Here is a 27,987-nt window from a genome sequence, read left to right as displayed (position 1 = left end):
ACAATTTGTTTCTTTCTATTTAGCCAACTTCAGCCTTTCTGATATGTTTGTTTTATTTTGTGATTCTAACAAGCCTTTACCATATGCAACTCATCAAATTCATTTTAGTTTCATTTTTTGCCACCTCATTTCTTCTTTTTTTTAAATTAATTAATTTATTTTTGGTTGTGTTGGGTCTTCGTTTCTGTGCGAGGGCTTTCTCTAGTTGCCGCGAGCGGGGGCCACTCTTCATCGCGGTGCGCGGGCCTCTCATTGTCACGGCCTCTCTTGTTGCGGAGCACAGGCTCCAGACGCGCGGGCTCAGTAGTTGTGGCTCACGGGCCCAGCTGCTCCGCGGCATATGGGATCTTCCCAGACCAGGGCTCGAACCCATGTCCCCTGCATCGGCAGGCGGATTCTCAACCACTGCACCACCAGGGAAGCCCCCACCTCATTTCTTATTAAAGTTAAATGGTACATGTAAAGCACTTAGACAATGCCTAACCTAGAGTGACTACTCAGTACAGGTTAGTGGTCTCCCGGCCCCCATTTAAAAGTGTTTGCTTATCTCCAGGCATCATGGGGCCTCATTAAACTGAGGCCTCTCCCAGCACCTTATTAAACTGAGGCCTCTCCCAGGGCTAGCTTCTGTTTAATGAGGCTTTGCCGTTTTCACAGTGAGTGAATACACGTAATTTTCCATCCCTTCTTTTAATTGTTCTTAATTTTTAAATACTGAAATAGTTAAATTCTATGAAAACTGCAGGAAAGGCTGTAACAAATCTATGCATCTACCATCCAGATTTAGCAGATATTAATATTTTGCCATATTTGCTTTAGATACACAGCAACTTTTAAAATAATAAAGCAACTTGGGATCACAAAATAATAATATATAATATTATTAACCTGACTTTAAATAAATATATATAATATATATAGTTTACACACAATTATTCAAATACATATATGCATATACACACACCCAAAATATAAAAATATTCACCTTAACACTGTAGTAGTAAACAAGCAGAAACAGCTTAACCCACCCTAGAGGGATGGTGAAACGAATGATAAAGCATTTCCAGGATCCTGTGTAGCTGCTGAATACAATGAGATGATTGAAATGTCATGGAAAAGCACCTACAGGAATTCCCTAGCGGTCCAGTGGTTAGGATTCCGCGCTTTCACTGCTGAGGGCCCGGGTTCCATCCCTGCTTGGGAACACTAAGATCCCACAAGCTGCAAAGCTGCCAAGAAAAACAAACAAACAAAAAAACCCGAAGGTATCTACAATAGACCATGAGGTGGAAACATGTGCCGTGTAGAACTGGGATGTGTTTACAATCCCATTTTTGCTTTTAGGGAAGTATGTTTCTGTTTAGAAGAAAGTATGAAAGGATATTCATGAATCTGTTAACTTTGAAAAATTCAGAGGATTAGAATCAGGTCAGGAAACATTTACTTTCAACTTTACACATTTCTCTATATTACAAACTGTGCTTTATAACCACTATGAATTACTTTAATAGTAAAGAGAATAAAACATTTAAAGTATATTTATATAATACTTTATATAATAATATACTTTATATAATAATATAAAGTATATATTATTTATCATAATAAAAGTATAGCTCTTTAAAGACAAATCAGAAAATACAGAAATGTACAGAAAGGGGGGAGGGAGGAAAAGAAACCTTTTCTAGTCACACTTTCTGGAAATAATTACTTACCTTTTGGATGTCTTTCCTCCCAGGTTTTTTGTTGTTGTTTGGCCTTTTATATATGAGTGATCCGACTGTATAACTTTTTTTTCACTAAACAGTATTTAAGTATTTTCCTTATAGACATTTTTTATTAGTTACAAAGTATTCCACTGAATTGGCTTACTAATCCTACTTGCTGCAGGCATTTGGGAAGTAGTCAATTTCTTCCTGTTATGACAAACAATGCTGCAAAGAAACATTTTTTTCATAAATCTCTTACTATATTAAAATTTTTTCCTTTGTATGATGCCACAGGGGTATAAATACTGGGTCAAGGGCATCGGCCAGATTGTTTTCCAGAAGATTTCCTCATATTTTTACCCTCCCACTGACAGGGCCCATTTCATCCCAGCTCCCCAGTACTGGGGACGATCAATTAAAAAACACATTTCCAGGGCTTCCCTGGGGCGCAGTGGTTAAGAATCTGCCTGCCAGTGCAGGTGACACAGGTTCAAGCCCTGGTCCTGGAAGATCCCACATGCTGCAGAGCAACTAAGCCCGTGTGCTGCAACTACTGAAGCCCACGTGCCTAGAGCCTGTACTCCACAACAAGAGAAGCCACCACAATAAGCCCGCGCACCGCAATGAAGAGTAGCCCCCACTCACAGCAACTAGAGAAAGCCCATGCGAAGCAACAAAGACGTCACACAGCCAAAAATAAATAAAATAGATAAATTTATTTAAAAAAAACACATTTCCAAAACAATTGGCATATCTAGGTGAAGCATATATTGGAATTCATTGTACTATTCTTGCAAGTATTCTGTGGGTTTTAAATTTTTTTCCAATAAAAAGGTTAAAAAAATATAACTGACTTGATGGGGAAGCAGATTTTTTGCCTTAGAATTTGCATCTCTTCCAATTTGCATTTTTTCCCCCATTTACATTCCTTTAAAATTGTGTATCTTTTATTACTAGAAACTTTGGGCACTTTCCCAGATGGTCTTTTACCAGTTATATTTTCTCTTTTATGTTTTCATATCCTTTATCTATTTATCTATTAGGGTCATACAATTTTATTGTTAACAATTTATGCGTGATTTTCATGTGACAAAACATTAGCCTGTCATATTTGTTACAAATCTTTTCTCTAGTCATGTTTGCCTTTCATTTTTGCCTTGACATCTGATTAATTTCCTTTTCACAGAGTTGACTATATCCACTGATTTCCTCTGTGATTTCTATTGTCATTTCTAAGATAAGAAAATCCTTTTCCCCCTGAAGATCTCACAGCTAATCAGTTCCACTTCTCTATGAATTGGACCATTTGTTTGCTTACTCTTTGCCACTTAGCTTGTTGGTCCATTGGAACCTGGTTTCAGGTCCATCTGTGGAGAGGGGAGGCTCTGAGGTCAGCTGACCAGTCACCCACTCTCCTCTTTTAGCCTCTGTTTCTCCCTGGAAACTAGGGAAGTCCCTGACTTCTCCTCCCTGCAGGCAGGAGCAGTGTGCGGAGAAATCTGAGTGTTTCCTCCATCACAAGGGAGCGATTTCCCCTCTTAAAGCCAGTAACTCACTTTGCCTGAACATCCTCTTTTTGCATTTTTTAAATAACAATTGTATTGTGATATATTCACATACTACACAGTTCACCCAGTTAAATCATACAACTCAATGGTTCCTTTTTAAAAAAAATAAATGTATTTATTTATGGTTGTGTTGGGTCTTCATTGCTGCACACGGGCTTTCTCTAGTTGTGGCGAGTGGGGTTGTTGCAGTGTGCAGACTTCTCATTTTGGTGGCTTCTCTTGTTTCAGAACATGGGCTCTAGGTGTGTGGGCTTCAGTAGTTGTGGCACATGGGCTCAGTAGTTGTGGTTCCTGGGCTCTAGAGCATAGGCTTAGTAGTTGTGGCACATGGGCATATTTGCCCTGCGGCATGTGGGATCCTTTGGACCAGGGCTCAAACCTGTGTCCCCTGCATTAGCAGGCGGATTCTTAACCACTGCGCCACCAGGGAAGTCCCAACTCAATGGTTCTTATCATCTTCACACAACCATCACCACATTCGGTTTTACAACATTTTCACCATCCCCCAAAAGAAACTCCATATTCATTAGCTGTCGTTTCCCATTTCCTTCCAACCCCACTTCCCAGCCCTATGCAACCACTTTTTACTCTGTATGTTTGCTTATTCCGGACATTTCATATAAATGGATTCATATAATATGTGGTCTTTTGTATCTTCTTTTATTAAGCATAATGTTTTCAAAGTTCATCCATGTCATAACCTGTATCAGTACTTCATTCCTTTCTATTGCTAAGCAATGTTCCATTGTATGGATATAGCACATTTTATTTATCCATTCATTAGTTAATGGACATTTGGGTTGTTTCTACTTTTGAGCTATTATTAATAATGCTGCTATGGACATTTATGTACAAGTTTTTGTGTAGACATATGTTTTTATTTCTCTTGGGTATATACTAGGAGTGGAGTTGCTGGTCACATGGTAATTTTATGTTTAACCTTTTGAAGAACCACTAAACTATTTTCCAAAGCAATGAATCATTTTACATTCCCACCAGCATGGTAGGAGAGTTCCAGTTGCTCCACATCCTTGCCAACATTTGTTATTATCTGTCATTTTTTATTATAGCCACACTAGTGGATGTGAAGTGGTTTTGATTTGCATTTCCTTGATGACTAATGATGTTAAGCATCTTTTTGTGTGCTTCCTGGCCATTTGTAAATCTTCAGAGAAATTTCTACTCAAAGTCTTTGCCCATTTTCTCATTGAGTTGTCTTTTTTATTGTTGAACTGTGTTTCTAAATGTATTTTTAATACTGCTCCCTTATCAGATACATGATTTACAAATATTTTCTTCCATCCTGTGGGTTGTCCTTTTTATTTTTTAATATATATTGTTCCATTGTTTGTTTTCTCTTTTTTAAATGTTTATTTATTTATTTATTTTGGGGTCGGGTCTTAGTTGCAGGCACACGGAATCTTTTTGTTGCAGCGTGGGCTCTTTGTTGCAGTGCTCAGGCTTCTCTCTAGTTGTGGTGTGCAGGCTTAGTTGCCCAACCAGGGATCGAACCTGCATCCCCTGCACTGGAAGGCAGATTCTTAACCACTGGACCGCCAGGGAAGTCCCTGGTTGTCCTTTTTTTTTTAAGGACTATTTTTTAGAGCAGTTTTAGGTTCATAGCAAAATTGAGAGGAGGGTACAGAGATTTCCCATATACCCCCTGCCCCAACGCGTGCATAGTCTCCCCCACTATCAACACCACTCACCAGAGTGGTACATTTGCTACAATTGATGAACCTATGTTGACACATCATAATCACCCAAAGTCCATAGTTTACATTAAGGTTGTACATTCTATGGGTTTGGACAAACATATAATGATATGTATCCATCATATTGTATCATACAGAGTAATTTCACTGCCCTAAAAATCCTCTGTGCACTGCCTTTTCATTTTCTTTATAATGTCCTTTGAAACACAAAAGTTTCTAATTTTGATGAAGTCCAATTTATCTACTTTTTTATTGCCACCTGTGCTTTTTTATTTTAATCTCAATGTAATTTTTTTTACATCTTTATTGGGGTATAATTGCTTTGCAGTGCTGTTAGTCTCTGCTGTACAACAAAGTGAATCAGCTATATGTATACATATATCCCCATATCCCCTCCCTCTTGAGCCTCCCTCCCACCCTTCCTACCCCACCCCTCTAGGTGGTCACAAAGCACCAAGCTGATCTCCCTGTGCTGTGGAGCAGCTCCCCACTAGCCATCCATTTTGCATTTTGTAGTGTATATTTGTCAATGTTACTGTCTCACTTCATCCCAGCTTCCCCTTCTCCCCCTGTGTCCTTAAGTCCATTCTCTACATCTGCATCTTTATTCCTGCACTGCCACTAGGTTCATCAGTACTGTTTCTTTAAATATGTGCATTAGCATACAGTATTTGTTTTTCTCTTTCTGACTTACTTCACTCTGTGACAGACTCTAGGTCCATCCACCTCATTACAAATAACTCAATTTCATTCCTTTTTATGGCTGAGTAATATTCCCTTGTATATATGTGCCACATCTTCTTTAACCATTCATCTGTCGATGGACACTTAGATTGCTTCCATGTCCCAGCTATTGTATAAATAGTGCTGCAATGAATATTGTGGAACATGTATCTTTTTGACTTATTGTTTTTCTCAGGGTATATGCCCAGTAGTAGGATTGCTGGGTTATATGGTAGCTCTGTTTTTAGTTTTTTAAGGAACCTTCATACTGTTCTCCATAGTGGCTGTATCAGTTTACATTCCCATCAACAGTGCAGGAGGGTTCCCTACACCCTCTCCAGCATTTATTGTTTGTAGATTTTTTTGATGATGGCCATTCTGACAGGTGTGAGGTGATACCTCTTCGTGGTTTTGATTTGCATTTTTCTAATGATTAGTGATGTTGAGCATCTTTTCATGTGTTTGTTGGCCATCTGTATGTCTTCTTTGGCAAAATGTCTATTTAGGTCTTCTGCCCATTTTTGGATTGGGTTGTTTGGTTTTTTGATATTGAGCTGCATGAGCTGCTTGTATATTTTGGAGATTAATCCTTTGTCAGTTGCTTCGTTTGCAAATATTTTCTCCCATTCTGAGGGTTGTCTTTTTGTCTTGTTTATGGTTTCCTTTGCTGTACAAAAGCTTTTAAGTGTCATTAGGTCCCATTTGTTTATTTTTGTTTTTGTATTTGTTTTTTTTTTTTTTTTGCGGTACACAGGCCTCTCACTGTTGTGGTCTCTCCCTTTGCAGAGCACAGGCTCCGGACACGCAGGCTCAGCGGCCATGGCTCACAGGCCTAGCCACTCCACGGCATGTGGGATCTTCCTGGACCAGGGCATGAACCCGTGTCCCCTGCATCGGCAGGCGGACTCTCAACCACTGCGCCACCAGGGAAGCCCTATTTTTGTTTTTATTTCCATACTCTAGGAGGTGGGTCAAAAAGGATCTTGCTGTGATTTATGTCATAGAGTGTTTTGCCTATGTTCTCCTCTAAGAGTTTTATAGTGTCTGGCCTTACATTTAGGTAAGTTTAATCCATTTTGAGTTTATTTTTTTGTATGGTGTTAGGAAGTGTTCTAATTTCATTCTTTTACATGTAGCTGTCCAGTTTTCCCAGCACCACTTACTGAAGAGGCTGTCTTTTCTCCATTGTATATTCTTGCCTCCTTTGTCAAAGATAAGGTGACCATAGGTGCATGGGTTTATCTCTGGGCTTTCTATCCTGTTCCATTGGTCTATATTTCTGTTTTGGTGCCAGTACCATACTGTCTTGATTACTGTAGCTTTATAGTATAGTCTGAAGTCAGGGAGCCTGATTCCTCCAGCTCCGTTTTTCTTTCTCAAGATTGTTTTGGCTATTCATGGTCTTTTGTGTTTCCATACAAATGGTAAAATTTCTTGTTCTAGTTCTGTGAAAAATGCCATTGGTAATTTGATAGGGATTGCATTGAATCTGTAGATTAATTTGGGTAGTGTAGTCATTTTCACAATGTTGATTCTTCCAATCCAAGAACATGGTATATCTCTGTATCTGTTTGTATCATCTTTCATTTCTTTCATCAGTGTCTTATAGTTTTCTGCATTCAGGTCTTTTGCCTCCTTGGGTAGGTTTATTCCTAGGTACTTTATTCTTTTTGTTGCAATGGTAAATGGGAGTATTTCCTTAATTTCTCTTTCTGATTTTTCATTTTTAGTGTATAGGAATGCAAGAGATTTCTGTGCATTAATTTTGTATCCTGCTACTTTACCAAATTCATTGATTATCTGTAATAGTTTTCTGGTGGCATCTTTAGGATTTTCTATATATAGTATCATGTCATCTGCAAACAGTGACAGTTTTACTTCTTCTTTTCCAATTTGGATTCCTTTTATTTCTTTTTCTTCTCTGATTGCTGTGGCTAAAACTTCCAAAATCATGTTGAATAATAGTGGTGAGAGTCTTGTTCCTGATCTTAGAGGAAATGCTTTCAGTTTTTCACCATTGAGAATGATGTTGGCTGTGGGTTTGTCATATATGGCTTTTATTATGTTGAAGTAGGTTCCCACTATGCCCACTTTCTGGAGAATTTTTTAATCATAAATCAGTGTTGAATTTTGTGAAAAGCTTTTTCTGCATGTATTTCACCTGTGCTTTTGTTGTCACAAAAGCTAAGAAGCTCTGCCTAACCCAAGGTTGCAATGACTTATTCCTAAATGTTATTCTAAGAGCTTTATAGTTTTTGCTCTTATATTTAGGTCTGTCGTCCTTTTGGAGTTAATTTTTGTCTATGGTATAAGAAAGGGGTCTAACTTTATTCTTTCACACATGGATATTCAGGCATCCCCACTCCATTTGTTGGAAATACTTTGCTTCCCACCACTTAACTGTCTTGGCACCCTTTTCGAAAATCAGTTGACCAAAAATGTAAGGGCTCTCTTCCTTTTAGTGGTTTGTTATGTGCTTATTCTTTTGAAATTAAGGCGGAAAATCTTTCAGACAAATGTGAAAAAAAAAGTCTATGAAAAGCCCTAAAGAAGACATTCTAGGAAAATGGTGCTACAGAGAATACCCACCTTCTCTGGAGAGGCTGAAGCCCTGTCCAATATGCCACAGATATGGAGAAACATACGTGTTAGGGGAATTAGACTTGGGTCAGTGACCTAGAGTCTTTACCTCCGCATCTCTGAAATGTCCCAATGTTACCACCCAGGGTTCTTGGCCTCCTCAATCAATAGAAATTGATCAGAAGCCAGAGAAGAAATTCAGCCAAGGCTTTATTGGGGCCCCTTCTGCAGCAGTGGGGAGCAAGAACAAGTAACAAGTTCCCTTACTGGCTTGCTCACCAAGGTGGGGGGAGCTGGTTCCTTATATGGGATGAGGGTAGGGGTGTGTCCAGGGGTCGGGCCAGAAGGGTGGCTTAGGTGTTTTGCCCAACCCTTTGGTGGTGGTGGTGTGTAGGGGGCATGTGCAATACCCTGCTTTTGCTCCCGACCCTCTGCTTTTGCTCCTGGCTCTTCAGAAGTGGCAGTTGGGCTTTTTGGTCTCTTTGTATCTTGTTGTCCATAACTTGCCCCAACTGCGCTTGCATGCAGTTATTTTTAGTCCCTTATAGTTTCTTTGTATCCAGGTGCAAGCACTGCAGCAAAAGGTCTCAGCCTGTCTCACCAACAAGTCCAAGTGAAAGTTATGTCTTGTCACTACACAAGGTTTTGGGGATCCATCCTACTTAGCTATGTGGAGGAGGATGTTGAGAAGGGGGTATTCTGAGTGGCTGTCAACCTCTCTGAGCCTCGAAGCTCTCTTCTGTGAGATGGGAATGATTTGGGGAATACAAGAGCTGAAGTGTTTGAACATGCTCTGTAAGCTTCAAAGTGTTGCCAATGTTACTGGTGGTGACGATGGTAATGATACCGAAAGGCAGACTCTCAGGGCTGGGACTTCAAAGGCGGCCAACTTGACCCCATCCCAATGCTGGGTCACTTCTCTGATATTCCTGCAAAGTGGCCACCCAGCCTGAACCCCTCTAGTGAGAGAGAGCTCAGAATGTCCTGAGATGGCTGTTCTGTGCTTGGTCTTTCTACATGTTAGAAAGTGTTCTCTCCTCTTGAGTGGAGCAATCCTAATCTAATATCAGCCACGCCAGGCACTGTAAGAGGGGCTTCTACACAGCATCTTATCTGATTTTTCAGATAACCCTATGAGGTCAATATACTACTACACACCCCCATTTAATAGGTGGGGAAACAGGTTCAGAGAGGTTAAGTGACTTGCTCAGGGGCCCACAGCCAGTAAAGATAGATGCAGGCATAATTTGAACCCGAGTCCATCTGACTCCAAAGCCCCCGCACGTGGCCTCTGGGCTGTTTGGTAGCCTTCCCCCATCAATTGCCAAGCAAGGGTCTCAGTTTGGTCCCTGGGGGCTACATGGCGCAGGGCTCAGCTCTTTCTTGTCCGCACTGCCCCTTGACCACTAATCTCTGCCAGATGTTCACCTCACCAATGTCGCCGTGCAAAAGACGTCTCCCGACTACCACCCAAAGAAGGTGAGGAACCTGGGCTTCTGCCCTCCAGGTATGGCCTCTGGGACTGGGCTGGGGGGAGGAGGAGGGATGCCAAGGAGCCCAAGAGAGTTCTCCAGCGAGGTCAGCTCACCCTTCCCGTTTGCAGGGCCCAGGGCAAGAGTACAAATGGAGGCCCACACATCATGTGTCTAAATATTTAAGAGTTACAAATCAAAAGAACACACCCTTTAAAAAATGTGTTGTATCCTCCTACCTTGACAGATATACTCCTATCACCTACCTATCTATCTATCTATCTATCATCTATCTATCTAATAACCTGCAAGGCCAGGTTCATATTTAGAACACTCAGACTTCTCAGAGTTAAAAGCCAGAACAGAAGAGCACAGGAAGAGATGGTCCCCAGCTCCCCATCACCCCGAGGGGGCTTCCTGCAAACACACACACAGACACACACACACACACACCCAAAACAGCAAGCTTTTGGTGACTCCCTGGGCCTTGGGGTGCACACATGGTCAGGGCAGTCTGTCTGCATAAGGGCAGGCCCAGGGAGGAAGCTGGCACAGGGCATTTGGTCAGGGACTTCTGGGGTGGTGGATAGCAGGCTGTGCTCTAGAAAGAGAGGCACAGGCTCTTGGGCGTGTAGAATCTTCGCCCCTCAAGGAGGGACACACTTGGGGTTCTCCTAATCAGAGGACTCAGGGCTGGACCCCTCTCGTCCAAGCCTAAGGGCTGTGCTGATGGTAAGTGATGGTCTGGACGGGCCAGGTCCGGGTTGACTGAGGCTCCCTCTCCCAACCCGGCGGCGGGGTCCCAGGGCTGCAAGTGGATGCTGCAGCGCTTCCGGCAGTATCTGGCGTCCAAGCACGGGCCCGAGGCAGTGGAGACGCTCTTCAGTGACATGGACAACATCTTCATCAGAAGCCTGCAGAGCGTGCAGAAGGTGATCATCAGCGACAAGCACTGCTTCGAGCTGTATGGCTATGACATCCTCATAGACCAGGACCTCAAGCCGTAAGTGGATGGGCTCGCGGCCCGGAGAGCATGGAGGGATGTTTTACACACTCTGCACCCAGACTGCCCGGGTTTGAGCTCAGCTCTGCCACTTCCCAGTGGGGCACACTTTCTTTTTCTGTGCCTCAGCTTGCCTGTCTATAAAATGGTCACTGTGGGACTTCCCTGGCGGTCCAGCGGTTAAGACTCTGCGCTTCCACTGCAGGGGGCACGGGTTCGATCTCTGGTCGGGGAGCTAAGATCCTGCATGCCGCGCGGTGCGGCCAAAAAAAAATTTAAAAATTAAATAAAATGGTCACTGTGCCTATTAGATTGTTATGAGGAAGAAGTGGGGTACTGAGCCCTATGCCTGGCACTGAGGCCTTTCCTGAGCATCTGCTGAGTCAGCAATCCTCCCCTCCTATCAGGCAAGAATCTTCCCCTCTGTTAGTCCTGGTGCTTGGAGGATGCAAAGTGCCATGTAAGGGAATACTGTTACCATGTCGATCCCTGCCAAGGATTTTGTGCCCTCCCAGTGCCCACGAGGAGGTTGAGCTGATGAGTAGAACAAACCTGAACTATCAGGGAACACAGTGATGGCCCTTACGTGATACAACAGGGCACAGAAGCCCATTGGGGTTGTTGAGGCAGCTTGAGGTCATGCAATAAGTCAAGGGCCAAGCCAGGCCCAGGGTCCATGTTCCTGGGCTGAGCTGCTCCCACAGCACTGAGGTTCCTGGACCCAACCCCCTCCCCAGGGTCACTGTATAGCTGTTGAGGGGCTTTCTGAGCCAGGAGTAGGAGCCCTAGAGCAAGACCTAAGTTGGGCCCAAGTTCAAGAGAAACAGGGGCCGGACACCAGCGGGTCTCTCTCCCTTGCCCCCGGGGATGCAAGATGTGCTATGGGCATTAAAGTGGACACTGAAAGGGGAAACAAGCTTGGCAGGAGGCAGAAGATAGTGGGAAGGGGGCCCTAGTCTCCCACTGACCTGCTGGGTGAGGCCTCCCCTCTCTGTGCCCCAGATTCCTGTCTGTAAAATGACAGGGTTGCACAAAACAAGCGGCTGCAGGCTGGCGGCCCTTGGGCTGCTTTCGGCCTGCAGACACTTTGAGTTTGGCCTTCCGAACGTTTTTTCATTTGGTTGATTTTCATTGACAGTCTCCAATAACTGGAAGATGTTTACACAAAAATCTGGATTTTTGGCTTTTCTGGAAGAGTCAGAGGATCTTGCAATTCTGGGTTCACATTCTCACAGGGCAACGCTCTCCTAGAGCCTCCATAGCCACCCCTTTAGACATGGGATGCTCTTTCTGGCTCACCACAGTCTCTACCCCTCCCTGCTACTCCCCACCCCCTGACGTGTCAGGCTGGTTATCATTTATGGGCAAAGTTTCACTAGGACAGGAGTTTTTCTTGTACTCACAGCTCTTTTGAAAGAAGGAAAAGCGATAATAAGCATGAGGGCAGCAAAATCATTCTTACCCCCACCAACTTACTTCATATAAGTCACCACCTGGACCCTGTGGGGATTGCCCAAGTTTGTGACAGTTGTTTTCAAAAGTTCTGTGCTTCCCTGGTGGCGCAGTGGTTAAGAATCCGCCTGCCAATGCAGGGGACACGGGTTTGAGCCCTGGTCCGGGAAGATCCCACATGCTGCGGAGCAGCTAAGCCCGTGCGCCACAACTACTGGGCCTGCGCTCTAGAGCCCATGAGCCACAACTACTGAGCCCGCGTGCCACAACTACTGAAGCCCGCGCGCCTAGAGCCTGTGCTCCACAACAAGAGAAGCCACCACAATGAGAAGCCTGCACACCGCAACTAAGAGTAGCTCCCGCTCGCTGCAGCTAGAGAAAGCCTGCGCGCAGCAACGAAGACCCAACGCAGCCAAAAATAAATAAATTACTTAAATTAAAAAAAAAAGTTTTAGCCCCTGAAACCTTTCTTCAAATTGAAATGTGGAGAGAGCAGCCCTGGTTGAATTGAGGGTGAGACCCAGGCACCCTATCTAGCCTCTCAGTGAAATTCCAGGGGCCTCAGGGACCAGGTAAACTTAAGCTTCTCTACTCCCTTCCCTCCGCAGGTGGCTCCTGGAGGTCAATGCATCCCCATCACTGACAGCCAGCAGCCAGGAGGACTATGAGCTCAAGACCTGCCTCCTGGAAGACACCCTGCACATCGTGGACATGGAGGGCAGGTGAGGGAGAGCAACCTTGCTCACGCATCCCTGTACCTGACAATCAGGGTTCCCACCGAGGATAGAGAACTCAGAACCTTGGGACTTGAGAGGCCCTCAGAGATGGCTCTGTCCCCACCACCCCACCATTCTACAGGTGGAGAAACTGCAATGTCCACACAGGGTCAGATCCTGGCCCAGGGACTTAGCCCTGTCCCAGCAGAGCAGGCCAACTACAGCTTTCTGAGATTTGGTCCAGCAGGATTTCCTCAATATTTCCTGACTGTGGGACCCTGAACCACTCACTTCACCTCTCCGAGCCTCAGTTTTCTCACCTGTAAAATGGGAGATTTCATATCTATCTACCTCTCAGGTTTGTTAGATTAATTTACCAAGGTAATTTATTATAAAGTGTGTAACTCACAGAAAGTGCTCAGTAAGAGGCTATTTACTTATATAACGATGTGTATATAATAGAAAGATCCAGGGTTTGACTTCAGGAATGGCTCAGGCAGTGTTGGCTGGTTTGTCTGTTCTCACTTCCCTCTCTCTCATCTCTTTCCTCCGTATTAACTTTTCCCCAATTATTCTGACAAAAGTTTGAGGGCTGACTCTCACTGCTCATTGGTGGGGATTGAGTCGCATGCCCATCCCGGAACCAATCACTGTGACTCTGATTGACCTAGGTAGTGTGCCCACCTCCCAGGGGGTGAGGTTAACCCCACCTGAGCCATGAGAGTGAGAGAAGGAGGCATCGTTTTCTAAAGAAAAACCCAGGTACCCACAGGCTAAAAAAAGGTGAAATGTATGCTGAGCAGGCAGAACCTCAGGTGTCTACTATAGCCACCATCACTTATTCATTCAACAAACATTTGAGCCCCTACTATGTGCTAGGCCTTGTGCCACACACTGGGGACACAATAAAGGACACGACAGGCCTAGTCCCTGCCTTCATGGAGTCTGTGGTCTGGGAAGAACAGCGGACTTTAAACCAGAAAGCACGAATAGGTGCATGTTACTGGGGGCAAGTATGGAAGCCTGGGGACAAATGGGGGATGACCCCTCTGAGGCCTGTGTGGGCACCTGGGAAACGGCCAGTGAATGGATGGACAAAAGAAGGTACTCTGACAGGGTGGGCAGCAGGAAACGGTCAGGGACCTGGCTTGAGTCTTAGGGCCCTACCAGGTGCACCTTCGTTAACCCTTTTTGTCTCCTGCCTGTCCAGACTCACGGGAAGAGAGAAGCGAGTGGGAGGCTTCGACCTCATGTGGAACGATGGCCCTGTCAGCAGAGAAGACGGGCCTCATGACCTGTCGGGGCTGGGGAACATTGTGACCAACACGCACCTTGGTATGTGGGGCCAGGTGGGGAGTGGGCACCAGGGATGAGTCATGGGAGGTGCCAAGTAGTCTAAGAGGCAGCTTGCCACAGTGGTTAGACTGTTTTTAATTTGATCTACAATTTACCAGCTGTGTGACCTTGGGCAAGGGACTTACCTCTCTGTTCCTCATCTGTAAAACAGAGATTAAATAGTTTCTGTCTTAATATATGCCTAGAATACTGCGGGGCACATAGTGAGAGATATTATTAATCTGTCACGAGGTGGATTTCAAAAGGCTTAAGTGGCACCCAAACAAAAAGCATGATATGTTGTTAAGAGAAATTAAGGACTTCGGGGCTTGACTTTAAATTTGGTTTTTCAAGAGTGAAAAATTTCCCTGACCATAAAAATTATTCATACTCATTGTAGAATATTTGAAAATTACAGAAGAAAATGAAAAAAAAAAATCCAGACGTAACCATCTTTAACAATCTGGTGTATTTCCATCTAGTTTTTCAAAAATGCATATATTCATACTTTTTCTTTTACAAAATTGGCATTGGGCTGGAGCTTTGAGTCTAACTTTCCCATGTAGCGTTTTTCATCTCATTCAATAATAAGAGCCTCTCTTTTGGAAACATTCTATGGCCAGGTCCAGGCTAACTATTTTATATACGTTATCTCATTTAAGTTTTAGGCAGCTTTTATTATTTTGTAGATGAGGAAATGGCCTTCAGATGTTACATCATTTGCTGATGGTCTTGGTTATAAGTGGTGAGCGGGGACTTGAACCCCAATCTGTCTGATTCCAAAACCTGAATGCTTGGCTGCTAGTGCTTGTCCCTGAGCACAATTAAAACCAAAATTACCATATGGCTGTAAAACATCCCCAAATTTATGAAATCAATTTCATATAATTGAGCATTTGGCATGATTCCAGTTTTTCACTTTTATAAATAATCCTGTGAGAACATCCTCTCACATAAAGCTCAGCTGAAACTCTGGCTGTTTCATTAGGACAGATTCCTAGGAATAGAATTACTGCGTCAAAAGGATGGACTTATTACAGTCAAATTGCTTTCTTAGAAATATTACACAAATTTGCCAGTTCTGAATTTAAAACAACAAAAAACCTTTGCCAACTTCATAGGTAAAAATATTGACTTGTTTTCTGTGCATTCCATTGATTATGGGTGGGGTTTCAGATTTAAAATTTGCATTTCTTCTTTTGTAAGCTGTCCATACTCGATTTTTCAATGGGCTTACATTTTTCTAAATTTGTAAAGGCCTTGGATATTAATATATTGAGGATATTATCCCTCTGTCAAATTTATTGTAAACATTTTCCTGGGTTTGTCATTTTGCTTTTTAAATTTTATTTGTGGCATTTTTTCCCCTCTTTTTTGATGAAGTTTTAAGTATCTTTTAGAGTTTGGTATGATTTAGGATTGGGTTTGGCTGCAAACACTAACAAGCCAACTAACAGTTATACAGATACGAACTGATTTATCTTAAGCCACAGGAAGTCATGGGGTAGGCCGTACACAACAGCTGCACAAGGACCCAGCTCTTTCCTCTTTCTGCTTTGCCACTCTCAGCATGTTGCCTTGATGCTCATGCTTGTTGCCTCATGGCTACAAAACGGCTGCTCCAACTCCAGACACTGTGTCCTTGTCTCAGGCAGGAAGAGACAGGAAGGCCCAAGGGCCAAAGCCTTTCTTTCAAGCTTTGACTCTTTATTCCAAAAGGGAAGCCCTCCCAGCAACCTCTGCTGACTTCTCACCCACTAGAACTGGGTCACATGGCACCTCAGCCGCAAGGAAGCCTGGGAAGTCAAGTCGTTTGCCTTCAGGAAAGCAAAGGAGAGAAGGTTTGTGAATGGTTTTCCCACAGCAGACACCCTAGTACCTGCCCATGGTGTTGTTGGAGGATGACTATACAATGCTTTCAAGTTGTGCGATCACCTGGGAATCTTGTTAAAATGCAGTTACGATTCAGTAGGTCTGGAGCAGGAGGCTACGAGTCTGCAACAAGCTACTGTTCTTTAACAAACCCTCTTAAAACCTCGCAGCTTAAAACAACTATTTTATTTGCTTACGATTCTTCAGGTGTCACCCGGGTCTCTCACAGGGCTGCAGGCACCTAGCAGATTTGCTGAGACGTGATGGTCTAGGATAGCCTCATTCACACGTGTGGTGCTTGAGACTGACTGTCAGCAGCCTCTCTTTCCAGGTGGCCACTCATCCTCCAGCAGCCCTGCCCCAGGTTCTTCACATGGTAGTCTCAGGGTTCCAAGAGGGCGAGAGAAGACGTAGTGGAGCCTTTTGAGGCCTAGGCTCAGAAATCCCACAATGTCATTCCACCACAATCCATTAGCCAAAGCCAGTCCAGCCCAGATTCAGGGAACAAGGAGATAGACTCTTTTTTTTTTTTTTTACCGGTACGCGGGCCTCTCACTGTTGTGGCCTCTCCGGTTGCGGAGCACAGGCTCCAGATGCGCAGGCTCCGGACGCGCAGGCTCAGCAGCCATGGCCCACGGGCCCAGCCGCTCTGCGGCATGTGGGATCTTCCCGGACTGGGGCACGAACCCGTGTCCCCTGCATCGGCAGGCGGACTCTCAACCACTGTGCCACCAGGGAAGCCCGACTCCTTTTTTTTTTTTTTTTTTTTTATTAGTTTCTGCTTTATAACAAAGTGAATCAGTCATACATATACATCTGTTCCCACATCCCTTCCCTCATGCATCTCCCTCCCTCCCACCCTCCCCATCCCCGACTCCACTTCTTGATGGGAGGAGCGGCACAGTCACCTTACAGAGAGGTGCATATAGGCCTGGGAGGATCATTGCAGCCGCCTTTGCTAACAATCCACCTCAGATATCAATGCTGCTGGTTCCTGGACCCTGTTTGAGTAGCAAAGATTCAGAATAGTGGTTCTCCACCTTGGCTGAACATCAGAATCATGCGAGAGAATTAAAAAATACTGATGCCTGTTGGAGATAAATATCTTCGGATGTCAGTATTTTTCAAAGCTCCCAGATAAGTCTAAAGCACAGCTTAGGTTGAGAGCCAGTGCTTCAGAAGTCTCCAGTTGAGTGTCTGGGTGGGTGGTTTTGAATACAGGAGGAGCTGGCTCGGGGTGGAAGAGTACTGATGAAATGAGTTAGGGATGTGTTGAGAACTGGTGAAAAGATAAACAGATAACTCAGAGATGAGTCTAGAACTCCAAGAAGAGATTTGCACTGGACACAAAGGTTTGAGAATTATGAATGAGCCAATTGTAGTTAAAGCTAAGGTTCCATGGAACTCACTTTGGAAAACCCTGGGGATGCATTTAGTGGACTCTCGGCTCAGTGAAGCCTTGATGGCTGGTGAGTGCCTAGGAGGCAAGGATAGGGCTCTGGGCTGCTGAGAAGATGGCAGACACCTCCAGGTCAGTAGTTGTCCCCAGGGTGATTCAGTCAGTCAGCCACCATTCGTGAGTGCCATCAGTGTGCCTGGCCCAAGATCAAATGACCACGGAGTTCCCTCAAGGATCAGCTCTGAGTGCAAAACGAAGGGAACGCTGTGGACACACTCAGAGAGGGGAGGTCATGTCAGCCTCTCAGCACGGACTGCCTGGGACACATTTTCATGAGTAGGGGCCACCTGTGGGGAAGAGCCATCTCTTAGATGAAAGTGCCTGACACATGGGGTTGGATAAAGGAAGAAAGCTAACATTTAACCAGTTAGGTACCAGGCACTGTGCTAGCTTTAAGTGCATTTTCAGAGCAAAGCCAGAAGGTAAGGCAATGTGGGGTGGTGATTAAGAGCTGGGCCTCTGGAGCTTGATAGACTGGGTTCAGCCCTCAGTCCTGCTACTTATTGTGTGATTTGGAGCAAACTACTTAACCTCCCCGAGCCTCAGTTTTCTCTTGTACACATTATTCCCCTGAAAGCTCAACCAGTCAGTCCACATTCTGGACCTGAAGCAGCCCCTGGTTTGAGGTAAGCCCCCAGTGAATATTACCTTCTTTTGATGATCCTTACATTCACCCCATAAAGCAGGTATCCTGGTTTACAGATGAGAAAGCGGATGCTCAAAGAGGTAAATGACCTGCCTAAGGGCCATGACAGGCAGGAGGGGAGCCAGGATGCAAACCACAGGCCATCCGTGGTTGCATGGCTCCTGCTGTCCTCTCTTCCCACAGGTAGTGGGAGCACAGGCCTCTCCACTCCCCCTAAATCCCCCTCTACTTGGGACAGCCCATCCCAGGCAACACTCCATTTCCCTTCCAGGCTGCATCAATGATCGGAAAAAACAGCTGAGGCAGCTGTTCCGCTCCCTTCAAGGCCAGAAGAAAACTCCCAACTAATCCCCAGCATAGAGGAGAGCGACCCGGGAAGGTGCCACACCAGTCCTCTCCCTGCTCCCAGTTTCCAGCACAGCAGCACCTCAGAGCACTCACCCCCTCCCTCCCCCTCCCTCCGGCCTGGCAGCTGCTTTGCTAGCCTGGCACCCCCACCCCACCCTGGGCATCTCTGCACCAGGAGAGAGCCAATCCCCAGGACTGGATAGACTTTAACCTTGACGAATCTGCTGGCTTGGCGGTCAGGCCCGAAGAGGACAAATGCAGCAAGTTCTGCTACCCCAGAGATCACATCTAATAAAGGATCACAGTCTTGATTCGGGCTCCAGGCTTGGCTCAGGGGATGCTGTCAGCTGCAACCAAATCTTCCTGGCTTTGACCCTTTGATGTCTCTCACGGTGATCAGTGTTGAAAAGATCCTCCAGGAGCAAGGAACTTAAGCTGTGTTTGCAAAGCAAGCAGTTACTAGATTGTGTGTTTACTGGGGGTCTGGGGAAGGACTGAGCCTTATATACATCTTGCCCTCCTTACAATACCCTGACTGCATGTCAGGGAACCCACGGCCAAGGTAAGGATCAGGAAGGCAGAGCTACTTAGAGACAGTCTCTGCAAAGGTGCACTTATCGAAGTCAGATGGGCGACCTAGGTCCCTCTCTGAGCCTTCCTGTTTGAGGTTGGGAGCTGAGCTTTTTAGACCAGAAAGCCTTGGGCTGGGAGGCAGAGATGGCTTGGGGAGTTGGGCACAAGTAAGAATGTCTGCATTTTCCACATTCCTACGCCTCCTCTAGGTTGAAGAGAAGTTGCAGCAAGAGTGGGCTGGTGGCTAATTGCTCCAGGGCGACCTACCAAGGGACCCTAGTCAGCTCCCCCTATCACTCTCCCCCCTTCAGGACAGTTCTTTTGGCTGCAAGAATCTGACTGTGGAAGGAAAGGAAGGGGAGGGGTGCGGAGGGCTTTTGAAAGGAAAATACTGGGAAATCTAAGTGAATCAGCCAGCCTTGGGAAGGCCTGAAGCCAGGCCTTCTGAGCCTCCTGCCTCCAGAGTGTGGGGACTTCCCTCATCCCTGGGACTGGGGCAAGCCCAGACAACCCCAGGCATGGATTCCACATCTTTCCAGGAGAAAGAATCTGATTGGCTCTTCTTTGGCCTAGCATCCACCCTCAGCCAGACAGGCAGTGGCAATGTTCAGACAGACCAACTGTGAGCCAGGCAGTCATGCTAGACAGCATCAACCAAAGTGAACGCCACAACTCCCCATTTTCAAATATACAACAGCAACATGTCCTTCCCTTGCACCCTGTGCCCCACCATGCAGTTTCTATTCCAAAGGAACCACATAATTGTTTGCACACAAATTATGAGCTTATTAGACACCTGTCCTTACTTCTCACTTTAATGTATCTTGGAGCTTGTTTCAAATCAGTGCTCAGAGCTTCTTCATTCTTGATTACAGCTGTATAGTATTGCACTATTTGGAGTTATCAATTTCTTTAATCTACTGTGGACAGACATTTAGTTTCCAATTAAACCTCCCTACTTCTTAGGGCCATTATGTGGAAAACCCAGCAATTTCTACTAAGAAAACTCAAGAGGATGCAAAATCATAGGTCTGGGCCAAATTTGACTTATGTAAAGTGTTTTGTTGGCCGACACCCAAGTTGTAAAAAATTTTCTGAATTAGCAGTATTTAAAAAACAGAGGATTCAACCTAAAAATCTAAATTTCTAGATTATCTTGAAGAAAACACAGGATGTGGCCATACCAGCTTGATTCCCCATATAACTTGGTTGGAACCAAAGGGAGTGTCCTCTCCATCCTGCCATCTTCTGTTGTTACTGCCTATCTAATCCTGACATCATTTCAAGGAGGAACCACTGCCCCTTCATAGATGGTATCCTAAAGGAGTGGCATGTCCTCAATTAAGGACTGAATGAGGTGAAGACTAGAAGCTGCTATTCATTCATGTAGGTAACATTTATTGAGCCCTCGAGGCACACGAAAGACATCCCTCACGGCACATTCCCACCAGGATCGCAGACCCTGAAGGCACATGGGAACTCCGAGCAGCACTGGCCTGGGTCCTGCTTTCAGAGCCGGTGGAGGCGGATCCTGCACAAGTGCAGCAGGTAAGACGCAGCCCCTCACCCACCTCTGGTGCAGGACTCTGCAAGGCCTTCCTGACTATAGAGCAGCCACAGCAGGTTGATAAGCAGCACCTACTCTGGGCTCCGTCCTGGGGGCAAGCAGGAAGACGGGCCCAAATGGAGGCAGTGCAGGGGGACAGTGTGTCTGCCTATGGCGGACCATGAAGCATCAAGATTCTGTCCTTCATTCAGGACAGGAGCCTCCTCTGAGCCTCCTGCTTTATTCCAATTCCGTTACACACACTGCTTGAAAATTTGTCTCTCTCTTTCTGAGAGGAATGCTGGAATGAAGCTCCCACTCTTCCCCCTGCCCGGGGCCCATTTCAATAGCAGGCCATTGTTGAGAAGTGCCTGTTGCAGTCATTCTCACACCCCCACAAGCACTGCCCCCTCCCACCTCCTGGTGGCTGCCAGAGCCTGTCAATGGGCCTTGTGTCCACCCAGCCCCAGCGGTCAAGTCCGGCAGATACTGGCAGGCTGAGAGTTCTCTCCTGCCATCACAAAATAGCCAAGTACTATAGACAAAGAAGCTTTGTACAAGGGCTATGGCCAGATTCCTCACAACTGTCCCCTTGCAGAGTAGATCCTGTCCTTGCAGGTGTCAAGGCTGGAGAGTTCTAGGTCCTCCATGATCCCAGGGGGGATGCTGGTCTTAGGTCCCCCACTTTGGTTCTTAAATTTCATCCTTTCAAGATGACCTTGAGAGCTTTAAGCTCATCCTCGTTGAGGGGGTTCAGGTTAAAACCCTTCAGCTCCGGCTTGCCTAGGGTGAGAAGACAATTCATCAGCGAGTCGGGGCTCCTGCTGTCCAACCTACTGGCCCTGGAGTCAGGCCTGGGAAAGGGGCTTACACTGCATTCATGCTGCCAAACACTTGGCCTTGAGGACTGACAGAAATGGACCTCAAATTCTGCAATGCACTGAAAAACGCGCATCGACACCTGCTCCTGAGTCACCAAGAACCTGCAGAGTCATGACTGCTGGCTAGAAACCTCCAGATTTGCAACAGACTGTGACCAATCTGGAGTGGTTTGGTTTACCTAGAAATTCAGCTCTAACCTGGACCACCTGACTGAGGCCTTCTGACCCTTAGTCAGAGCTATCCCAGTCCCGACACCATGCCCTGGCATAAATGTGAGATATCCCAGGCCATTCCTGGTGCCGGAAAATAACTTATGACAGGAATAAGATCCCACAAACTTCCCGTCCATTCCATCTCTGGGCAGCTCGAGACAACCCTGCCCACTGCCCACAGCTTCAGTGCCACTCACCAGCTGCCCGGGTCACTGCCCACCTGGAGGGGCTTCCCACCCCTGCCTTCAAAGTCCGTGTTGATGGTTGTCTCCACTCCTGGTTTCCAGCCCCACCCCCAGCCCCCAGGCCAATACCTTGGGCCTCAAAGAGGCGATTGACCTTCACTTTAAGTTGTTTCCGGAGCTTCTCTATTTCTTTATCCAGATGTTCCTGATCTGAAAGATGAGATGGGCAAACAAGATGAGGTTATACTATAGACAGATCTAAGGATGCCAGTCTCTCCCCAGCCCCCTTGAGAGCAAAGGGTCTCAGCATGTGGGAAAGAAAAGGAGACTTCGGAGACCAGCTGAGGAAGAAACTAAAGGCTAGAGAAGGGACATGACCTGCCCCGACCCGAGTGAGCCCAAAACAGGGCTGAGCACACCAGTCCCCTGACTCACAGTTCACCGAACTGTTTTCATTATGCAAAGTACCCTGGCCAGTGGCTGGGGAAGGCAACACCAGGATTTTAGGTCACCCTCCCACAGTGAAATTATTATGGAAAAATAATTATGGAAAATTCAAATGCAAGGACAAAAAGAAGAACCTAGACCCAGCCTACCCTAAGATGGATGGAAAATAGTTGGGTGAAGAATTTCACAAACCCACATTCATCAAGGTGAGGGGTTTTCACAAAGGCAGGACTGTGGTAACTGATATGTAAACAGTCAACGTGCAGCCTGATGCTCATGCTTAACCTAATTCACGGCTGTGAAGAGAAGGCTGTCTTACAGGACGGACTGCACCCAAAGGCAGGTGCGCCCTGAGTAGTGCAACTGACTGGTGCCACCCAACCAACTCCCCCAGCTCTGTTTTCATCCACTCGTGAGTGACATTCCTGTCCTCCTCACAGACTTTCATTCTTTCTGATGGATGAAAGCCCTAACCAGCCGAGTCTTCTGGCCTGGGCAGTGGTTCTGGTTCTCACTGTAAATGAGGAACCACAGTCTCACAGAAGCTTGTTTAGCCTGTGTCCATCCCTGAGAACCAGAGGTGATGATGTCACAGAACTTCTCTATGTCGGTGACAAGACCACACTTGTGGGCTAAGAGAGCTGAGGATCCTGAACCCAGACAGGCAATGCGCCCTGGAAGCTTAGTCTGAGCGGCCTCCGGCCTCCACCCAAGTGCAATGACGACTCTTAATTTTATAACCATGGTATTAGTGTATGTTTTTCAACAAGACAGCCGGAAGCTTCTCTTCCAAGCTGACCTAGTTTCCTTTGCTAGAATTTCAGTTTCAATAGGGATAGAGATACCCTGTTTTCAGGGACAGAGGCAACCTTGTTGGTCCTCCTGGCCCACATGTTTTCAGGGGTACGGAAGAGAAAACATGCATAACTTGCCCTTTTCCCAGCCAAGGACCCATTTGTAGCCTGACCTTTTGCCTTTATGACGCTCCTCCAAAGAGCCTCCAGGAACGTAGCTGTGAGATTTGAGTAACATATGGTGTGTATCCAGGCTGTGGCAGACCCTAGAGGTTCACTCTTCCCAAACGTCCATTTCAACCCACTTGCTATTGCAGGGGATGTGAAAAATAAGAGCTCCTCTGCCAGGCTCCCCGGCAACTATGTGTGGGCATGTGCCTTAAATCTGGCAAATGAGGTATCAGCAGAAGTCCCTGAGGCGGACGGTCTTATTTTCAAAATAGAAGGCAAGGCCATATATGGAGAAAACCCTCTGCCTTTTCTCCAGCCTGGCACTCAAACATGAGGCCTTCGATGATGACACAATAACCATGAGAACGTGTTAAGGTGACACTGCTGAACAGCTGTGCCAGTCCTGTACTGCCCATCTCTGGACAACTTCTTACATAAGAAAAACAGAACTCTATTTCCTTAACCCTCAATTTGTTGGATTCCTGTTATTTGCAGTCCAACTCATCCCTCACTGATAAACAAGCACTGCGCCAGGCACGCGTCCTGTTTTATCTCAACTGCACAACAACTGTGCTACGTAGAAGTGTCCCCCTTTTAGAGATGAGGAAATCACTCAGTGGCAGAGCAGGGATTAACATGCACACAGCCGCCTCTCATCAAGCTGCTGCCCAAAGAAAGCTTGACTCTCGGTTCTCGGTTAAGACCAAGGCTGGGGGGTGCGCGGGAACCTGTTCCTGACCCCTGCCCAGGAGGCCTTACCTTTCTCAATCATTTCCTTCGTCTCACGGTGAGGCATCCTGATAAACACGTTCCCAAAGCAAACCATCACGTCTTCTGAAATGGCAAACAGTCATTCCTTCAACAAATAGTTTTATGCCAGGCATTGTTTTAGATGCTGAGAACACAGCAGAACAGGACAAAGTTCCTGCCCCCATAGCTTATGTTATAGTGGAGGAGAGGGAATAAACAAAAAAGTAAAGGTAATAAACAAAGATATGATTTGTCAGACCCTGAAGAGTATCGTAGAGAAAACTAAAGCAGGGTAAGAGAGATGGAGAATGCCAAAGTAGGGGAGGAGTTTGTCATTTATACCAGGCAGTCTGGTAAGGCCTCACTGATTATGTGCCATTTGGGCAGAGACCCAAAGAAAGTGAGGGTGTAAGCCCTGCAGACACCTGGGCAAAGAGCAAGCCAGGCAGAGGAACCAGGAACAGCAAAGATCAGTAATGTGCCGGGCGTCAGGAACAGCAAGGAGGCCAGCAAGGGTGGAGCTGATGAGTGAGGGGGAGAGAGAGGAGATGACGTGGGAGAGTTCAAGGAAGTCTGGATTCCATGGGGTCTTGCAGGACTCCGGATTTTACTCTGGTGAGACGAGAAGAAACTGGAAGGTTTTAGGCTTCCCAGTGCACTTTAAACCGTTGGCCCCCAAGGCCCCTCATTATGGCCTGGCCTCTGCCCACCTCTTCAGCCTCATCACACACCCCTCCCCTGCTCCTTACTCTGTCACAACCACTTAGCCTCATCTAAAGAGCCACTATCCCCTTCTCCCAAACCCACTCCACGTCCAATTCCTTCTTCAGCTTTCTCACAATTCTCAAATTGTGAATTTTCAATTCACAATTTTCAAGTGCCGGGGGTTTTTATACCCCCCAGCACTTTCCCAGTGCCAACACTGGTAAGCTGGCAGCTAACGACCTGTTACTGAGGAAGTATCATAGAGAAAACTAAAGCAGAGTAGCTGCTGAAACCCTGAGCCACAGTCTATGTCAGACCTGCAATACCGTCTCCCCCATCTCCACGGGCTGTGCTACATGCCTGTGGCCTCCTGCCCAGTCTCTATCAGGGACAAGTCAAAGGCCTTAGAAAGAAAATGGAACAGGCCTCCTGGGCTGCAGTGAGGAGGTCTAGGCTTACCAGAGAGGCTGAGATCCTTCTGCAGGGCCCTCAGGCCCTCCCGGTTCCGATTCCTTTTGGTATCCAGGTCCACAATCTGAAAAGCACAGGGGCAGGAAGGAACTCAGCTACTTCTAACCCCAGCCTGTACTCCCAACAGACCAGGGCTATTAAAACCTAACAGAGACAAGGCATCATTCCTAGGTTAAGTCCAATGTCCTGCCTAAAATGGACTGATGTGTGAAGGTATTTCTTCCCCCACTCAGCTTCCAGCTCCTTAAAAACAATGCTTTGTCCAGGTGTCTTCCCCCAAGAGGAGGTGCTGGGGAAATGTTTAATGACTAAATAGGTAATTTTTTTTTAATTATCCACTGAAGCACTAGTTCTCAAGCTTTAGGGCATTTCAGAATCACTAGGAGAGTGCAAACCACCCCCTGGACAAGCTCCTTCAGTTGATTCTGACCTAGTATCATGAAAACCCCAACAATATTAGATCAGAACAGCAGAGGTGGTGGCACTGAGATGGTGGTAACAGCCCAACAGCTACAAAGGGAGTGAGCAGGCAGTACAGCATACTGCCTGACAGCAGTGGCTCTGAAGCCAAATACCCACGTTTGAATCCTGCTGTCCATTAGGAGCTATGTGATTTCACCTCTCTGAAAAACGTAGACGGGAACAGGATCCACCACATAGGTTACTGTTTTTTTAAATTTTTTGTTATTTATTTATTTGGAGTATAACTGCTTTATAATGCTGTGTTAGTTTCTGCTGTACGATGAAGTTAATCAGCTATTATGTATACATATACCCTCTCCCTCTTGGACCTCCCTCCCCAATCCCCGATCCCACCCATCTAGGTCATCACAGAGCACCGAGCTGAGCTCCCTGTGCTATACAGCAGGCTCCCACTAGCTATTTCTTTTACACATGGTAGTGTATTTATGTCAAACCTAATCTCCCAATTCATCCCACCCTCCCCTTCACCCCCGTGTCCACACATCCATTCACTACATCTGTGTCTATTCCTGCCCTGCAAATAGGTTCATCTGTACCATTTTTCTAGATTCCACATATATGTGTTAATATACGATATTTGTTTTTCTCTTTCTGACTTACTTCACCCAGTATGACAGACTCTAGGTCCATCCACATCTCTACAAATGACCCTATTTCATTCCTTTTTATGGCTGAGTAATATTCCATTATACATGTAGATATATATATGGATATATCTCACATCTTCTGTCATCTGTCGATAGACACATTTTGGTTGTTTCCATGTCCTGGCTATTGTAAATAGTGCTGCAATGAACACTGGGGTACATGTGACTTTCTGAATTATGGTTTTCTCAGGGTATATGCCCAGTAGCGGAACTGCTGGGTCATATGGTAGTTCTATTTTTAGTTTTTTTAAGGAATCTCCATACTGTTCTCCATAGTGGCTGTATCAGTTTACATTCCCACCAACAGTGCAAGAGGGTTCCCTTTTCTCCACACCCTCTACAGCATTTATTTTTTGTGGATTTTTTTAACGATTGCCATTCCAACTGGTGTGGGGTGATACCTCATTGTAGTTTTGATTAGCATTTCCCTAATGATTAGTGATGTTGAGCAGCTTTTCCCACCACGAACTCCCTTAAAACCCTTGGCATTTCCATTAGAACCAGACCCAAACTCCCTGTGCAGGTCTACATGGCCAGGGCCCCACGCTCCTACCACGCCCCCACTCCTGCGCAATCACGAGACCACTCGGGGCTCTTTTCTGTTCCTCCTCTCCACTCAGGGCCTGGACTGCGGCGGTGCAGCCCAGGTCGGTGAGGTGGCCCAAGAACTGCATTTTGAAAAAGGGGTTCAGGTCATCCAAACGCCCAAAGGGGTAATGGGTCGGATCCAGAAGGCAGGGCAAGAGGCAGAGAAAAGTTGGCGAGAGAGGAAAGGCCTGGCACAGACAGGCGCTCACTTAATATGTGCTAAATAAAGGAGTGAAGCAAGGTGCCATGCCACGCATTTGACCCACGTGATCTCAAACCGCCCAGTCTGTCGTCACAGCCCTTGGCCCACAAGCCTAGGTCAACTCACGGAGAGACCGAGCTGGAGCCAGTTCCGGACCACGCGCGTTTCTCTAGGCGCTCGCCGTCAGGCCAAACCCGGGCCCCAGCCCTGCGGACGGGCCTCCTACCTGCCGTTTGTCCGCCAGCACCTCCTCGGCGAGCTCCTCCACCTCCACGAGGTACCGAAGCACCCGCTCCGCCTCGGGCGACAGCATGGTGTTCACCTGCGCCAACTCGGCTCGGCCTCGATCCGCATCCACCTCCGCTCTACCTCCGCTGCAGCTCGGTCCGCGCACGCGCCGACCTGACAGGGCTTCCGGCGCGCATGCGCAATTGAAAGAAGAACGGTGGCGCGCAGGCTCCAATGCACGCGCGGCGGGCGGACGCGAGAGGCGGGACCTAGCTTTGGGGGCGGGGCTGAAGCGCCCCCTGCAGGCACAAACCTTTCAACCCCTCCCTTTCATACAGTTCTTGAGCCCCTCCTCGGTGCCAGGCAGTTTTAGGGGCTGAGGGTGCAGCAGTGAACAAAACAAAGTCCCTGCCCTAGTGCAACTTTATCTAGCGGGAAACATCGACAATTAATGACAAAACAAATAATTATGTACTATGGCAGGCAGTGGTAGTGCTTTGCAGAA

At 46.4% G+C, this 27,987-nt stretch overlaps 2 protein-coding genes across 3 annotated transcripts in view; one reads left to right on the top strand and one right to left on the bottom strand.

Moving 5' to 3' along the window:
• The window catches only part of TTLL9 (tubulin tyrosine ligase like 9), a 55,664-nt gene extending 35,250 nt beyond the window's left edge, over nt 1-20,414 (top strand). For both annotated transcript variants that reach the window (XM_081256091.1, XM_081256092.1), the window contains 5 exons: nt 9,716-9,774; nt 10,574-10,770; nt 12,831-12,944; nt 14,149-14,273; nt 18,522-20,414. In XM_081256091.1, coding sequence (XP_081112217.1) covers nt 9,716-9,774; nt 10,574-10,770; nt 12,831-12,944; nt 14,149-14,273; nt 18,522-18,598 — 572 coding nt within the window. In that variant the 3' untranslated portion in view covers nt 18,599-20,414. The remainder of the gene's footprint in view (nt 1-9,715; nt 9,775-10,573; nt 10,771-12,830; nt 12,945-14,148; nt 14,274-18,521) is intronic.
• Nucleotides 20,415-20,548: 134 nt separating this feature from the next.
• On the bottom strand, nt 20,549-27,653 carry PDRG1 (p53 and DNA damage regulated 1). Its single transcript, XM_081256096.1, has 5 exons — nt 27,481-27,653; nt 25,323-25,398; nt 24,168-24,242; nt 22,126-22,206; nt 20,549-21,500 (listed from the first exon to the last, which is right to left on the bottom strand). Exons 1-5 carry the CDS (start codon nt 27,565-27,567, stop codon nt 21,418-21,420), a joined length of 402 nt encoding a protein of 133 aa, XP_081112222.1. The 5' UTR covers nt 27,568-27,653; the 3' UTR covers nt 20,549-21,417.
• Between the last annotated feature and the right edge of the window lie 334 nt (nt 27,654-27,987).

The sequence above is a fragment of the Mesoplodon bidens genome (assembly GCF_964165515.1).
Source record: "Mesoplodon bidens genome assembly, chromosome: 15".
Classification (NCBI taxonomy): Eukaryota; Metazoa; Chordata; class Mammalia; order Artiodactyla; family Ziphiidae; genus Mesoplodon; species Mesoplodon bidens.
The sequence above is the reverse complement of the archived record's forward strand: the minus strand, read 5'-3'. Positions and strand labels throughout refer to the sequence as shown.